This window comes from Gallus gallus, chromosome 15 (assembly GCF_016699485.2).
Source record: "Gallus gallus isolate bGalGal1 chromosome 15, bGalGal1.mat.broiler.GRCg7b, whole genome shotgun sequence".
NCBI classification, from domain to species: Eukaryota; Metazoa; Chordata; class Aves; order Galliformes; family Phasianidae; genus Gallus; species Gallus gallus.
Window position 1 is genome coordinate 9,736,625 of NC_052546.1, and position 15,932 is coordinate 9,752,556.

At 48.5% G+C, this 15,932-nt stretch overlaps 1 protein-coding gene and 1 long non-coding RNA gene across 3 annotated transcripts in view; one reads left to right on the plus strand and one right to left on the minus strand.

Moving 5' to 3' along the window:
- LOC124416952 (serine/arginine repetitive matrix 4) overlaps window positions 1-15,932 on the minus strand; it is a 29,567-nt gene that overhangs the window by 6,746 nt on the left and 6,889 nt on the right. The window contains exons 2-9 of one of the 2 annotated variants that reach the window (XM_040648206.2): window positions 13,966-14,109; window positions 12,463-12,546; window positions 12,127-12,198; window positions 10,983-11,009; window positions 10,394-10,444; window positions 7,735-7,827; window positions 6,671-6,815; window positions 224-561 (exon numbers count right to left, since the gene is read on the minus strand). In XM_040648206.2, coding sequence (XP_040504140.1) covers window positions 224-561; window positions 6,671-6,815; window positions 7,735-7,827; window positions 10,394-10,444; window positions 10,983-11,009; window positions 12,127-12,198; window positions 12,463-12,546; window positions 13,966-14,109 — 954 coding nt within the window. Of the gene's footprint in view, window positions 1-223; window positions 562-6,670; window positions 6,822-7,734; window positions 7,828-10,393; window positions 10,445-10,982; window positions 11,010-12,126; window positions 12,199-12,462; window positions 12,547-13,965; window positions 14,110-15,932 lie in introns of both variants that reach the window. The other variant, XM_040648205.2, reaches the window with a different exon arrangement.
- LOC121106866 lies at window positions 8,267-13,547 on the plus strand. The gene is made up of 2 exons (XR_005840079.1): window positions 8,267-11,299; window positions 13,089-13,547. It is a non-coding gene; the product is annotated as an uncharacterized LOC121106866 (long non-coding RNA).

Consider the following 15,932-nt stretch of genomic DNA (forward strand, 5'->3'; position numbering starts at 1 on the left):
ACCTATTCCTTTCTCCTGATGACAACCTGTGGCTGGGTTTTCATCTTCCTCCTCAGGCTCCAGCATTGCTCACTGTGAGCTCTGGACTCCAGACTGGCAAGGTCTGATTGAGATCTAACCAACTCCAGACCACAAAAACCTCCCTGCCAGATCACCAGTGCATCGAGAATGCGGGCAGGAGATACAGAGCAATAAATACCAGCAGATGCTGATAATCACTGACCTTTGGTCTTGTCCATGGGCATCTGGAGACAGATTTTCCGAAGCCATTGCCTTGGTCTGGGAAAAGCAACTGGTGAAGGAATTTCCTGAATCAGAGCTGTTATCACCGTTGGCCACTTTGGGCTTCCCGGATGAGAAGGCATGGCCAAAGCCATCGTGGGCTACACTTCGTTTTTCCTGGCTGTCCTTTGACCTGGATGAGCTCGTTTGAGTGGAGGGAGGGGAAGAAGTGTCGTTTCCTGAGTCATATTCATGACACTCTCCGTTCTGGCTGGCTAGGTGGCCAGGAGGGCTGTCTGTTTTGGTAAAGAGGTCAGCAGAAGACCCTGACTGAGAGATCTGAAAGCAAAAAAGCCATTTGGCATTGTTTGAATGTTTTATTGAGGAGGGTTGCTCTTGGTTTTACTTTGCTTTTATTTTATGTTTTAAATAAACCCAGAAATTTTATCATCATGATGCACTGAAACAAAAGGAAAGAAACAAAGAAAGAAAGAAAGAAAAAGAAGAAAGAGAAGAAAACAAAAGCACATATCCCTGAAAGAAATCCACAGTAAGAAGAAACTCCTTTTCCCCCTGCTATGATAACGGGAAGATCTAGAGATCATGCAAAGAGTATCAGCATGCGATCCATGATAAACGAAAGAGTTCAACAAAGTAAACGGGCAACCAAGGAATCAAAGTAATGGGCTAACTTAATAAAAAAAGGGGCAGCAGAGGAAAAAGCCCTTATTTAACCTAAAAGGGGGAGGGCAAAAAAAGAAACAAAAGAGGGAACGGGAATATATATACACACACACACAAAAAAAAACACAACTTTATAATCCTTGGAAAAAAAAACAAAAATGAAACAAATGCTTAAATAAGCGAATTTTTGAATGAATGTCACAAAAATAAGTAAAGAAAAATCAAAGCAAATCAAACGAGAGCTTCTGTACAAATTGGCAAATTAACAAGCTTAGCACTTTGAAAATAAAAACTAAGAAAGGGGGAGAAAAAAAGGAAAAAAAAAGAAAAAAAAAGGAAAAAAAAAAAAAAAAGGAGAAGGGGAAAAAAGAAAAATCCCTCTGGAAATAAAAGGTATACAGACACTTCTCTGTGTGCTTTTTTCCCCCTGAAGAAGATATAGCTAATGCGCTCAAGTGACCTCTAATAAATTCCCTGGTGTCTTGCGGATAGCATCCACTTACCCATCAAGAACTCCTCCTTTAGTAGGTAAGGTGTAAGAAAAAAGGAAGAGCGGGCAACATAAGTCCATCATTAGAGTCTCAAATTACATGAAAAAAACATAAACCCTCTCTTCAATCCACACTGCCAACTGTTCACTTGACTCTGCTATGTAAATGTCACAACTGCTTTTTGTCTGCTCGCTTCTCTCACTTATTATTCCCTATTTTTGTTTCCTTCTGCTTTACATTAGGCTGCCCAGACAGTTCCTGGGGGCTGATGACTTGTGCTGGAAAATCGTGGCTTGTGCTCAATCCCCTTGGGTTTCATGGTGGCCCGCGGGTACGTGGAAGTGGCAAAAGGAACTCAAGCGAAGAAGCCAAAAATAAAGTCGAGGGGGAAACAACATTTCCCCACTTTGGCTGTACTGGAGACCTACGGGAAAGGGATGATGGTTTTGATAGGCTGCTGAAGCTGATGGGTCAGCGGGGACCCTACGGCCGTGCTGGCTGCCTTGGCTGGGGCTGTCAGCTGGGACCCCGTACACCACCAGGGGACTTACATCATCTGAATGTCTTATCTCTTCAGTTTTATCTCTACTGGCATCTACCAGAGCCAGTCCAGCACTGGTCAGCGAGGCTACATGAGTGCTAGTGCCTGCCCTTGTGATGGGGAGCATTAAGGACAAACACAGACCTGGCACATCTGCACCCTGTGCGGCCTCCTCCAGGCCCCAGGGTTTGCAGCACAGGTACTGCTCTTTGCCATTTCTCTGCCAGTTCTTGTTTATTCCAGCAGAAGTATACTCCAGAGATGTCAAAGGAGTGTAACAGAGCTGGGGGTCCGGCCCTGCTCTGTTTTGCACCCAAAGACACAAGGGACGTGGCCTCCACGATCAGAACCATGCTCTCTCCCCAGACACAACCCATAATATACAAGACTGTGCTTTCAAACATGGCACCAGGTTTTTCCTAAAGATTATTGCTTGTGTTATACCTGAACCCTGATCGAGAGGCAGCCAGCTTTTGGCTACATTTCATCTACAGGCATAAAAACACCATGTGAAGTACTCCCTGGGTCCAGAGGTGGGAGTCTGGGGGTGGGCATGTGCATCTCCCTCACCTCTGTTCCCTCCCAGTCCAAGCCAAACAGCTTTTAGTTCTTCCCAGCCAAGAAATCCACCCATTTCTTGGCATTTCTACCCCTGGGACCTAGGACTGCGAGAAACTATTGTTTTGCTTGCATTGAAGTAACAGCTGCTGTCAACCCAATGATCCCCCAGTGCCTCTCTGTAGCTCCACCACTGCAATAGCAGCACTCTGGGAAGAGGTAACATGGATAGAAGTAGAATATGTCCTTGTGAGGGCTGGAAGGCCTGGCCTGTGGTTTCTGTCCAGTGGTAGGAGGCAGGACAAGCACTGAGGTGCTGGACAGAGGCAAATTCCCCCATCTGGTGACCTTGGCTTTGCCTCTGGTTCCATTTTCCTGCCACCCAAAATGGGAACCATGAGCTGCGTCTGAAGACGCTGCAGAGTTCAATTGAGTTCTAATGGCTTTTTCTTTTTTCTAGGGTGTCTTTTAGGGAGTCTGGTCTTCTGTGAATCTAATTTTCTCCGTGTGAACATGTGGCATCCCCCCCTCCTCCCCCCTCTAATAAGTAATTAAATAATCTCAATGATTTCAGCGTGAGACATACTGCCGCCCTCAAGAGAACCCAAGATATGTATTTATTGTTTGGGTTTTGTTATTTTTTCTGTTTCAAATCATTATTTAAGCACGATGAAGGGACGAGTAGAAACGAGGCCCTGATGCTGCACAACGCAACGCTGAGTGTGTTCCTACATCAAGAGGCGGTGCAGCCTAATGGCTTACAACAATACAATCACTGCTCGTCTTCCAATTAAACTCAACGAGTTCATTTACTGTGCTTCAAACAGCCTCGAGGAGAGACAGGACTATAAATTTTCTCAGCCATAAGGGGACCGAGGCCCATCAGTGAGCAGCACGGCACAGCCCCGCTCATTGCCAGAGGGTTTTTTCTGGGGTCTTTTTCTCTGCTTTGAAATGAGTCGCAAAACAAGAGTTAATTTCTTTTTCAGAAGTGCATAATGTCTCCCTCCCTCTGTCTGTCTGTGCATTGTACCAATGAAAGGCACACAAAGCTCACAGCAGTGACCCCTGCTCCCCGCGGACAGCTGCCACCGCAGCACCTGCTGTCTTGCAGGGAGTGGGGCCCAGGGGGCTGCCCTTTAATGGGGAGATGGGCTGGGCTCTGCTAACCCTCTGCCTGAGCTGACATCAGTGCAAAACTCCTCTCAGCCCGCTGCAGTGAGCACATCCAGCTCGGTTTGGGCTGGTCTGGCTCAGTTTTGGGGTGAGGGTTTGCATCGTGTTGCCTCCTTTGGGTATCTGGGGCACTGCTTGGTCCTCCCATGGCTGCACACTCTCCTGCCTCCGCCTGAGCACTGAGCTGCAAATTTATCAGGTGATAACCAGGGGTACATTCAGTCCTCTGGCTTGGAGGAACAGCAAACGAGAGAGGCTTTCATGTTTAGGGAAGGCTTTGCCTTCCAGCCACTGAAGAGCCCTGTTTGTCATCAGAAACACGGCGTGCAGCAGTTAAAAGAGCAGCTTTTCCTATAGAAACCACAACCCAGGCTGGAAAACAGAGAGCAAGAGCAACGCAGTCTGCAGGCGTGCTGTCAGCCTCCCCCAGCCCCCTTGCACACACTGTCCCCATCCCTGCACTGTGTTGCCCCACCTGTACCACCCTGCAGGCATGCCAGCACAAGCAGTGCTGCTTGGAACAACCAGACCCCACTGAGCCTCCCTGAAAATTTGGGTCAAGCCTGTGTTAATTAGTGACATTGCAAACGAGCTTCAGTGAAAGCAAAGGAGCTGGCAGGGAAGGTAGATGCGGTGTGCAGTTATCTTTATCAGGTACAACAAAAGGCAATTAAGCTCACACCCTGCAGGTATTTATATTGCTCTGCTCAACCAGAAGCACAAGGGCATGGAATACATCTGTACCAATGCGGAACGGTGTCTGCAGCAGGACAGGGGGTTGCTGTTAATGTTCAGATATAGCAGCAGCGTATTACCAGTTTCTCTGCATGCTGAGGCACAGCCTCACAATCCTCTTTCTCAACAGGTGCCTATTGTGGCTGCGTGTGATTAAAGGAAAAAAACAAGTTTGTGAAGCTTGGAAATTCGTTGCTCAAAAGAAGCAGGGAGCTCTGGGGGTGTTTTTGCATGTGTGCATGCTCATGCATGCGCCAACTTGCACATAAAGGCGAGAGGGGAAGAAGCAGTGAGGTGGATGCTGGACCGGGCACCCTTCTGTGTGCTTCATCCCTCAGATTGCAGGTAAACTGAGCTGGATGTGGTCATTCCAATAGAAAAGAAGGGACAAAAGGCGTGCAGACAAGGTTTACCGCAGAATGCTTCCATTTTTCAGAAGAAAATAGAACAAAATCTGGCCAAACATTAAATATTTTTTTTAAGAACAGACTTGGAAATGCTGTAGCATTACCTCGAGGAAGTCTGTGTGTTGCCTGTCTGGGTCTCTTCTGTGTGTCAGAGCCCTCCCCGGACCATCACTTTCCTTTGGAGATATCATGATGAATCTCCCCAGGTCAGGAGGGTTTGGGTTGGAAGCCCAGGCCAGGGGGTGTGACAGAGAATGTATAGCGTTAGCAGACAAGACTGAAAGCTCCCATTCCATTTTTCCCTGCTGGTTCTGAGTACTTGATATTTAAAGACCTTTTTCAGCACTTCGCCAGGGGCTTCAATTTAAACAAGTGCATAAATGTGTTCTTGAACGATGTCCCAAGAGAGCGGACTTCTGTCTGGGAAGAGAGAGGACACCAATGGTCTGCAGAGTAAAGGTCTTTTTGCCATTGGTTTCCCTGCGTCATTAACTCACCCTGACCTTGCTGAGTTGACACAGGGTACCACCCCAGGCCGGTGGCAATGAAAGCTCTGCAGCTTGTCCTTCTTTCTTTGCATGTGCTGCTGTAGGGACACACACGTAAGCACAGCGTGCAGGTTCTGCTACTCATGCTCTGTCTTACATGGCCTTATAAGCAATGACTCAGTTGTGCACTACACACTCAGTAGGTGTATATGACAGGAGTAAATATGTGTCTACGACTCTGGGAGACAGCTTGTGCCTGTCTGTATCCATATATGATCTCTGTGTACTGTGATTGAAATGCCAGCTGTGTAGGTGAGCAGAGAAAGTGCCTCCTCTTGCTGGCACTATTTCCTCTATCTGAGGTATGGCTGAGCTATTTCGAGGTGAGGACTGGGCTTAAGAGTAGAAAGTCAGTCCCCCACTATATGCCACTTCAGGGCTCAGAGGACTCCACTCAAGCCACTGGTAACATTCCATATCCACACACGAGCACCAGGTTCTGTACTACCTCAGGTCTTATGCAGCACTGCCCCTCTCCAGAACACCCATCAGATACTAACACTGATCAAAGAACATCACACCTCTGCTTGGCAGCTACTGGGAACAAGGGGAAAATGTGCCATGGGAAACAAAGATTTCATATCAACCGCTATCTGAGATTTCTCTCCATTTTTGCTCCTTCTGTTCTAAGGAATGTATTATATCATCTCTTTCCATGTATATGGAAAAACATCCCAAGGCACTGAGACTGACTTTACCCTCGGCTGCACATGCAGTTCCCATTAGCATCAATGAGAGCTGCACACAAGCTCTCAAGTTGGCCCCTGGGCTTGTCAGTCCAGAGCAACAGCGATCTCAGAAGGATCCCAATAGAAAACATCCCCTGCCAATAATCGCCAACTCATTACATGTAAATATTTCCTTTATATACGTCTGATTCCCTTTTTTACCCCTGAAGGACTAAACTTTCGGACATGAAGACCGATGAATTAAGTTCACGTTCAGCTGAGCAAAGACTGCATAACAAACACATCCCTGTGAAATATCATTGCTGAAGGCCACTTTCTTTTCTTTCCTTTTCTTTCTTTTTTCTTTTTTTTTATGTTAAGTGTCTTCAATTCATTATTCAGAGGCTAGAGACTCACCACATCTTTCCCCTCTCCAACCCCACTCTTGAAGAGGAAGTGCTGAAGGAAGGAATGAATGACTCTAAATCCATTTGGAGAACAGCACCGTTAATAAGTAATGCTGTTTTAACCAAATTTTGTCTAACATCACTATAATCGAGTTATACAAATTTCATGTCAGACTTCTCGCCCATATTCCCGTGGCTACTGAAAGCAAAGAAGCCCAGTGCGTAATACTTACGACTTCCTTAGGAGACAGGAAGCTGTGCAGTGGGAGGGTTTGGCTGGCCTGAACCTCTGCAGAGGAGCTTCTCTTTGCTGGGACTTTTGCATGGCGCTGGGAGCGTCTCCGCCGTGCTTTACGCCCTTCCTCCCGAGACCTGGCTCTGTGCCTCCAGAAAACATGCAGAAGCAAAGCGTTATCCTCAGTAGTGCAGCAGTGCCCACCGGCAGCCGCACGCAAACCCCTGTCTTCTCTGCAGAGCCAGGGTGGAGAGAAAGGGAATCTTTTGCTTCCCTGCTTTAAAAACATTCTGGTTTGCAGTCAAAATGTGGGGTTTGGGTCTTAAACCTCAAGTTTCTGCTCCAGTTCCCAATTTTATGGTGGCTCACAGCTTCCATGCAGCCTTGAATGTCCCCATGGTGATACACCTCTAAGAAAAGACACTCTGCACTTGCATGAACTTCCCACCTATTGCTGGTTGTGTTCCTCCCTGCACTGATCACCAGGCTTCCATGAGAAGATTCTCAGTAGTTAGGAGTGGGACAGAGGGAGTGGTTTGTTCATAAAGCTCTTTCAAACAACACATCACAAGCTCACAATGTGCATAGCTATGCAATTTGCTATTGCAGAGATGCAGGTCTAGCACCAGCATCCACTCAGCTGGCCTCAGGATGCATCTGTCATCTATAGGAAAGAGATTTTAATCAGGTCAAAGACAGTGGCCATAGGATGCCATTGGCAAATACATTTCCATTGCTAAGAACAAGCTTGAAGCTTTCCTGGGACACTGGCAGTACAGAGCCCTGGGCTGGGGGAGGCAGACTGGGCTGAAATCAGCTGTCACTGGCTGATCATCAGCCGTGGGGATTAGAAATGACTGCTGGGCTGAGGAGATGCAGTCACCGCTTCTTGAGCCCAAACCCTCTGTTTTATGGCCGTGACCACAGGAAGCTCAACACCCAACTGCCAGAGTGGGACGTGGCTCTGCCCAGAGGGTCAGTGGGGCACACGAGCCATTGCAATCACACCCCCGATCCACTGCAGTGCTGCAGGGCAGCCAGCCCAACAAGCGGTGACATTACCTGCTCCGGCAGCTCGGGGAATAGGAGTCAGAGCTCTCTGAGCGAGAGTGGCAGCGGCGGTGGCGGTGAGCTTTCCGGGTGCGCCCACGGGAGCTTTGGGAAGCAGAGAAGAAACCGTGGTTAGATAGCAGACCTTGGCTGTAAGACCCAGCAGATGGAGGCCAAAGTCAACGGCACTTACATCAGAAACAAGATCTGCATTTTAAAGCAAAGGGATTGGGGCGTGAAACATCGCGAAGGGCACAAAGGCATGAAAAATTCTCCATCCCTTCACAGCTGCCCCGACATCAAGGCATGTCATCTTACTGAGATCTATGCTAGCATTTAGCTACAAGCGGTTAGGTTGCCTCTGCGCCCTGCTGGAAGAAGATCTATGGACAAGTGCACAGGAGCGCAGCAGGCAGCACCAATCCTTTCTGCTTCCAAGATCCTAAAGAGCTATGTCACCCACTCCGCCTTCATAGTGCAGAGCACCCTGACAGCCCATTGCTAAGCCCAGTTTGAGGAGCACCATCTGTCCCAGTGCCAAGCTCAGACCCTCCCAGACTCCCCATAATACTGGACGCTGGGTATCAGCTTTCCCCACCTTCTCAACATGAGAGGGTCCAGCCAGTCCTATAATCTGCTCTTATGGTTGTTATAAACATGAAACACAGCCTCCATAACTGCAGCCTATGCTATGCACGGTTTCTGCTTGAGGGGACAGGACCATTTATTTGCCTTCCCATAGGTGCCCAGTTGCTGCTGCTCCATTCTCTTACACGGCTACAGGACAGGGACCAGTAAACTGCATACAGACAGAGGTTCACTGTCCTGCTGCTCTTCCCCTTGCTCCATTTGGGTTGTTACAGATGGACTTGGCCCCATTACTGAAGGGCTGGGGTTGTCCTGGCCAAAAGCCCCAGTCCTGCACTCAGGGAGCAGGGTTATGTGAGTGGCAGGCTCTGAAACCTTCTGTGCTTGCTCCTTCTTGTCATGCCCAGTGCCCACCACAGCAGCTATTTTGGGTCTGGTGTGTAACCATCTGCTCAGCCTGGCACTGCTGTGCCAGCACGCAAAGCTGATGATGGGTTAGCTGACAGGAACAATCTGGTTTCATGGCCACGCTGTACCAGTCACTGACACCGCTAACGTACCTGCCTGGACAGCATTTAGCAATTTGGCACCATAAGAAACCAGTGAACCAATTGCCTGAGCATTGCATCTCCTCTAAAACAGAAGGGCAACAATGAGGGCAATTGCTTGAACTCTGCTTGGCTGTTTTCTCCGGTTCTTTTTATACACCACTGATTGTATTTCCAGCATTTCGCATTTGGGGAGCTTCCTTCCTTCTGTACAGCTGAAGTCAGCAGCACTGACTGCCTCTCCCTCCCTCCATGCTTTCTCTTCACCTTCTGAATCAGTCCCTCCAGTTTAAGAGTTTTTCCCAATTTTCAGGAAGGACAAACTTCTCCCGTATGGTTTAGAAAACAAGTTGCTCAACCAAAGGATAAGCCAAATCCCGATTCAAGTTGGTTTATGGAATCTCTCTGATCCACACCTGGGAGCAACGGGGAGGCTTGAAGAAACCAGGAGCAACTCAGTTCTGATTTCTGAGTAGAAAGATGAGGACAAAAGAGCCCTGGGTCGTTTATCCCCAAAGAGCAATCCCAGAAGCTCTCATTCCCCTCCGTCAGTACACTACTGCATCCAGTCTTTGTTCTAACCACACTGCTAGGCTAACTCAGGTTGGCCAACACTGTTGTGCGTGGAAAGTGCCTTCTTACAATCATAGAATCATAGAATCACCAAGGTTGGAAAAGACCCACAGGATCATCAGGTCCAACCATACATTCTTATACAGTTAATCAAGAAAGCTTCAGCTTTATCAGTGATCTATAAGATATCTGGGCACACAGCAGCTCAGTTTGCGGGAAGAAAGTGGTGAGTGCATCACTGAACATGCAGAAGTGCAGAGAAAAGGAGGTGGGCTTTCTGCATGCAATAGAGGTTGGGGCAGCACCTTGTGGATTCTACTCTCTTCAGTCCCAATGGGCAGCAAGGTGACACTAGCAGTGCTAGGGGCTCTTGTCCTTCTGTTCCCTTCCTAAGAGTAAAGGTTGTGTTGGGAAGAATTACAGGGCAGGTCCTGCAAACACCAAACAGACAGCAAATCCCTGTCTGCCAGCTCATCTTCTTTCCCTAACAGTGTATGCTGATTCCCAGCAGAGCCAGCCAGGGATTTGATACCCAGGCTTCAGCCCCAGAGCTTGTTCTGTGCTCTGAAAGCAGGTGAAATTGCAAAATGGAAGTCTTACAGGCCCTCCTCCTGGCCCCAAAGAACCATACCATGCTCCTGTCTGCCCCTTAAGGCACATACTGTGCTTGTCTTCTGCAGAGCAGATGGGAACCTAAATTCCATATTTCAACAGTCTCCATCACCTCTAAACAACCCCTTCTTTTCCCCAGGCCCCATTGCTTTCTGCTCCCATTTGGATATTTGGTTATATCACGAGCAGTCCCTGTGTAACCTCTGAAAGCAGCAAAAAGAAAGAGCTAAAGCCCCTCTCAGTGAAGGTTTGCCGTTGTACACAGCTGGGTCTCATACTGCCTTCATCAGAAGAGCTGAACCTTCTGCTCACAACTGGCAGGGCAGAAAATATTGTGAATCACTACTTACTGTTTTTTGTGTTTTCTTTCTTCCTTTCTCTTACTTTTGGGGCTTGAGGAACTAAATAAGAAACGGCTAATTAATTTGGAGATGTCTGTTCTGATTAATATATATTATATATTATATATATATATATTTATATATAGCATGATAACACATCAACATTACAGCTAAACTGCCCAAAAACGTACAATTAAAACGTTGAAGGGATGAATATTTCTGCCTCGACACAGGGGGTCTCAGTTCCTGCTGGGAAACCTGGTTCATGGGCTTGGACACAGTCCCCATGGGATCAGCCAACTTGCTGGCGTTACACTTTCCCATAGGGAAGTTGGATGCATGCACTGGAATCAGGACAGTTCTTCCAGTACGCACCTGGAAAGGCACTGAATTGGAATGTTTCCCCACTGCTGGGGAATGCATGCTGTTTGTGGGTGAAACCATAAGAGGAATAAAGTGCAGAATGTATCCAACATGGACGAGGTTGCGAGACCCACGGGGGACGGGGGAACCAAGGGGATTCCACAGTGAACATCAACCTTGTGAGATCCTGAGGAGACCATTTCTAGGGGATCACCCACACGTGCTCAACTCTTACCTGTGTCTTCTCTTCTTTGAGGATAACCTGCAAGACACAAAGGTGCACACTGAGTGCAGCGTCCTACAAAACTGGAAGTTTGAATCAGAGGCAATCTGGTAAGGCCCATCTCGAGGCTGAGCGCTAAGGATACAATGCACCAGCTGGACAGCCCTGGCTTCCTTTTAGCCAGCTGGGAAGAGGACAGATGGTGCTGGTGGAAGTCACTGGCACACTGCAAATAACTGAGCATGTCGAAGAATCAAACACCTCCTCTGTCCCTGGTGGATTGCTTTTCTCTACTACTGCCTCCGCACTGCACTGAGTTTGATGTAGAGGTGAGTCTAGACCCTGTTTTTCTGATTGAGTAGCAGTCAAAGGAGGAATCCGTTCTGCAAAACACCAGAGCAGGCTCACAGACAAACCAGCTTCATGTCTTCCCTCCTGGAACATGCCTGTAGGAGCCACCATGCTGGTGGCCCTTGGAAAAACCTGGGAGCATGGAGGAGCACTTCCCTCCCGTGAGGCCTGGCCCCCACACGCTGCCTCGTGTCCCATCTGAGCTCCTAGCACAACATCCCACAGAAGACATGGCCTGAAGTGCTGTCTAGAAGGGCCATGAGATGGCCCAAGGCAAGGCCAATTGGGATCTGTAGTTGAGTGGTATCTGGAAACAACCCCCATTGGTCACTAACACTCAATGGTTGATCATGTTGCCTTTTGGGATGAACTATAAGCTATAGTTAAGCTTGCAGGGGCACAAATGGGTACCACAGGTGTAAAAATGACAAGCATCTGACCTGAGATGGATATCAGGAGATGCCATCCATAAAATAGCATAAGAATCTGTTCTTGGAAAGGATATATTTTAGAGGCATTTCTATCTCCTTCTATTCTCCCTCCCTTCCACCTTTTCCCGTAGGAGACAAGCGCTGCTTTTCAGTCTGTTCACCACTTTTGGTAGCTTCTTGCTCTCATTCAATAAATTATAAATACATGAACTTTCCAAGGGAGATGGCATCCACTGTTCTCTGCAAATATTGGTTTAACAGCTGAGAGAAAACAGTGAAATATTTGCAATCCCAAAATTTCATCACTCTTCTTAAATTAAAAACCATCTTTCAGAACCCGACGCATCACCACAACGCTGCCGAAGGAGAAATACCTGTTTCTTTTTCGTTTCTTGGAGCTCTTCTTTTTCTTCCTCTTCACAGGCGAGGGGCTGTAGGAAGGAGACCTGGGGGAGCAGAGAGGCATCAGGGCCAGCACAGCCCTTCACCCCCAGGGCTGCCCAACCCTGCATCCCACCACCAGGCCTTGGGGCTTGGGCAGAGGTGGGGCTGAGTCCTGTCTGGGGATAAGGAGAGGGCAGAAGGATGGCTAACACAACCCCAGCCCCTCACACCTCTATTTTATACCCGTTTTGTTCCTTCATGCACCAGGGTGCTGCAGGACACGCTTCCCCATAAGGCAAGGCCCAGGCCAACATGGCCGCCCTCACCTCCGTCGCTTCTTGCGGCTGGATTTCTTCTTCTTCTTCTTCCCCCGGGCCGGCGGTGGTGCATGTTCCCCATCACACGACGGGCTGAGGAAGGGGGATAAAGCCAAGCAAGATTTTAAAATAAATTCATAAAAGCACCATCAAAATGACCTCACTTGGGGTTGCTCACCTCTGAGTGCCGTCGGCCCTACCTGAGGGCCGACCAGGACAGATCAGGGCACCTAATTACCCTCTAATTACCCTCACTTGAAATTAAGTGCCTCCTCCGTGGGTTTAATGGAGATATAATGAGACAGACACTGTACGTGGCTGCGATGCCAGCTGGTTATTTGAAATGAGCTTGCTGAGGTTAACAAATCCATGAAGGATTTATGGGTTTTGCTGCTTTGTAAATATGTTTTAAATAATTAATTGGCATTTGATTTGCATGCAATAATTATTGAGACCGGATGAGTTTAACAGTAATATAAGACATGGCAAATGTTAAATAGCAATTGATTAGAAAAACATATATTTATTGACGCGCTATGGTGATTTAGAGAGATAAGCATCTCTTACACAGTGGTTAAACTTTGGGGTGAAAAAAACTGTAAATTAATTTCTCTTTAAATTGTTCTATGTTTCAGGAAAAAGCAAACGCTGAAGCTAATTAATGTGGAGCACTGGGCTGAAAATGTGAAATGCATGGGGGCTGGTGACCCTAAAGAAAGGCAGTGAATGATGGAAACTAGAGCACAGGGTCTGTGCCTCAGCATCGCCACTGCTCATCCCACTGGCTGGAGGTGCCACCATCGGGACCTCGTGGTTGGAAAGCCATCCTCAAAGGGATGTGGGATGTGGGCTCCAGCACAGCTCAGCCCCCTCCTCATCTCAGGCCATCGTCAGCCCTTGCCGTGTCTGTGCCAGGGCATGGAGAACCTCCAGGCTGTGTGCTCAGCCATAGGCAGCCTGCCTGGAGCCCTCCCCCTGCTCCCAAGATGAAGCCTTTTGTCTTTGAAGTGGAAGCCTCATCCCTGAGCTGATCTAACTTTAATTGTTCCTCTGTGATTGTAATCAGAGTCTAATTAAAAATACACTTTAGATTATTGTTCTGGTTAGCCTGACATCTGAAGATAGGAAATGCACTTTCTGTCTCTTTCTTTACAGCATCTTTAACCAAATAGAATGGCCTTAATCCCAGTTTGGCAGCGAAGGCTGAGACCCCAGCTGCCTTGCTTAGCAAGATTCATTCATTTTTACCCTTGCAATTTGTCAGGGGCTAACAACGTACTGATAACAAAGCAATATCCTAGTTAGGGGAATGCTGCTGCTCTGATCTAGGCATGGGAGATGGAAACTGCTGAGGGTCATCCACAGCCGGGGGGAACCCTACGTGCCCCACAGCAGATGGGATGCAGGCAGTTCGCATGGTTGTCCAACCCCTGTCCAGATCTCACAGGCTCAGCAGGGATGAGGGTGATGTTTCTTCCACTCAACCTCGTGGTGGGGTGGCCCTGTCCCTACCTGCGTGACCTGTGGTGAGCATGGTCGCGTCTCTCCTTCCCTCTTGCCCAGCCATTAGTGGTGGAGGTCTCCTTGGACACACAGCTGCTCAGCTTCTCAGGACGTCGATCTTCGGCAGGGTACGGCAGGCAGCTGAGTGTCCCACTGCATGGCAAGAGGCCAGAAAGAACAATAAGAGAGCTAGAAAACAAAGGGAACCACCTGAGCCATGCAGGTGCCTGCACAAGCCCCAGGGAGCCTGTGTGAGTAGAGCCCTGCAGATATTTGTTTCAAAGAATGGAAGCACTAATGGAAAGCCATAAACCATACCCAGTGGGGCACTTGGTGTCGTGCAGAGTATTATACAAACAAAAAAAAGGAAGTATCAGCAAGGCCAAGCCCAGCCAGGCATTTGGGCTTTAGAGACCATCACAGCCACTGAATATGGGCTGTAGGGCCAGGACCAGGAGTGGTGCACATCCTGGGGGTTCAGTGGTGCCAGGAGGGAAGCTAAAGTGCAGTTCTGTGGGGAAGCAGCACATCAGCCCCAGCTAGCCATGGCCAGAGGCTTGCAGCCCCTGGGAACATCTTACTGCCTGCCCCAGTCATGAGAACCACAACTCTGGGGGCTGGAGCTGGTGTGGGAGCATCTGTCGAAGAGACTTCATTCCTATTTCCACCCGTGTTCTCAGGAAAACCCCACCTTTTCTAATGGCCCTTTCTTTCTTGGAGCACAGTTTGCAATGCCTGAAGGTTTAGGGATGAACATTAGGAAAACACATACGCTGGGGGTCAATGGGATGAAGCTGGAGGAAATATTTCCCGCCCAGGGCATGTAAGAGGTGATGCTGGCAGATCCAATGGTCCCTCCAGCTTTAAAATCTATTACTCTGCTTGTGAAAAAATCTCCCAGTCTTTTCCCATCATCTATGTTATTTTTATCCACCCAGGAAGCTACATGGTTAATTGCTTTCTTTGTGCGAGCTAATTAGCTTGTGGCATATCCCAACCCCCTTTTAAGAACAGTCTTCTGAGGCTCAGTCATTAGGATCCATTAAAAATGTCCCCAAATTAATGACCTGTGCAAAGCTGGAGCAGCTCCAGTGGTGCGGACGGGGGCTCTCCCTGGGCACAGTGGGTGATGTCCCCACTAATGGCATTTCAGGTCCCAGCGTTGAAACACATTAGCCTGAAGGCAACCAAGGACTGCTGTCCTGCAACATGCTGGGGACCATTTCTTCTGGGCTTGGAAGTCATTATTGATGGAAATAATTATTCTCCAATCCCATCAAAGGCTGGCTTCAATTCAACCCAATACTCTCCTCCGGTGAAAGCTGAGAGTCACTAGCGCTCTAAACGGGCTGGTAATCCCTTTGCGTTAAGCTCCATAGACATTGATTGAATAGATAGATATAAACATATATGTATCTTTTGTCGTCTTTCATGGGCTGGGCCATGACAGCTGGGAGAGGCACGGAGGACAGGGCAAAGGCACAGGGTGTTTGCTGCCTCGGGAGCAAACCATGGCCACGTCCCCATTGCAGTGCTCAGCACCATGGGCACATGCCGTGCCATCAGACCATGAGATGTGGTGCTGGGTGACATTGCCCCCTCCCCTGTCCTCAGGCTCCTGAGTCCCCGAGCCACCTCCTGCCACAAAGTTCTCATCAAGTGGACTTTCTCCCGCAGCTCCTCATGGCTGGAGGAGCAAGAAGCTGGAAAACTGCCTTCCTGGTGAGCTTTGTTTGGAGGGCGCAGCGGGGTTGGGCGCTGGATCATAGAATCATAGAGTCATGGGATTGTGAAGCTTGGAAAAGACCTCTCAGACCCTCAAGCCTAAGCCCAACCCCCCCAGCCGTGCCCATAACCACATCCCTCAGTGCCACATCTCCACGTTCCTTGAACACCTCCAAGGTCAGTGACCCCACCACTCTCTGGTCAACTGTGCCAATGCATCACCTGCAAAAAGACATGTGCACCCACAGCCC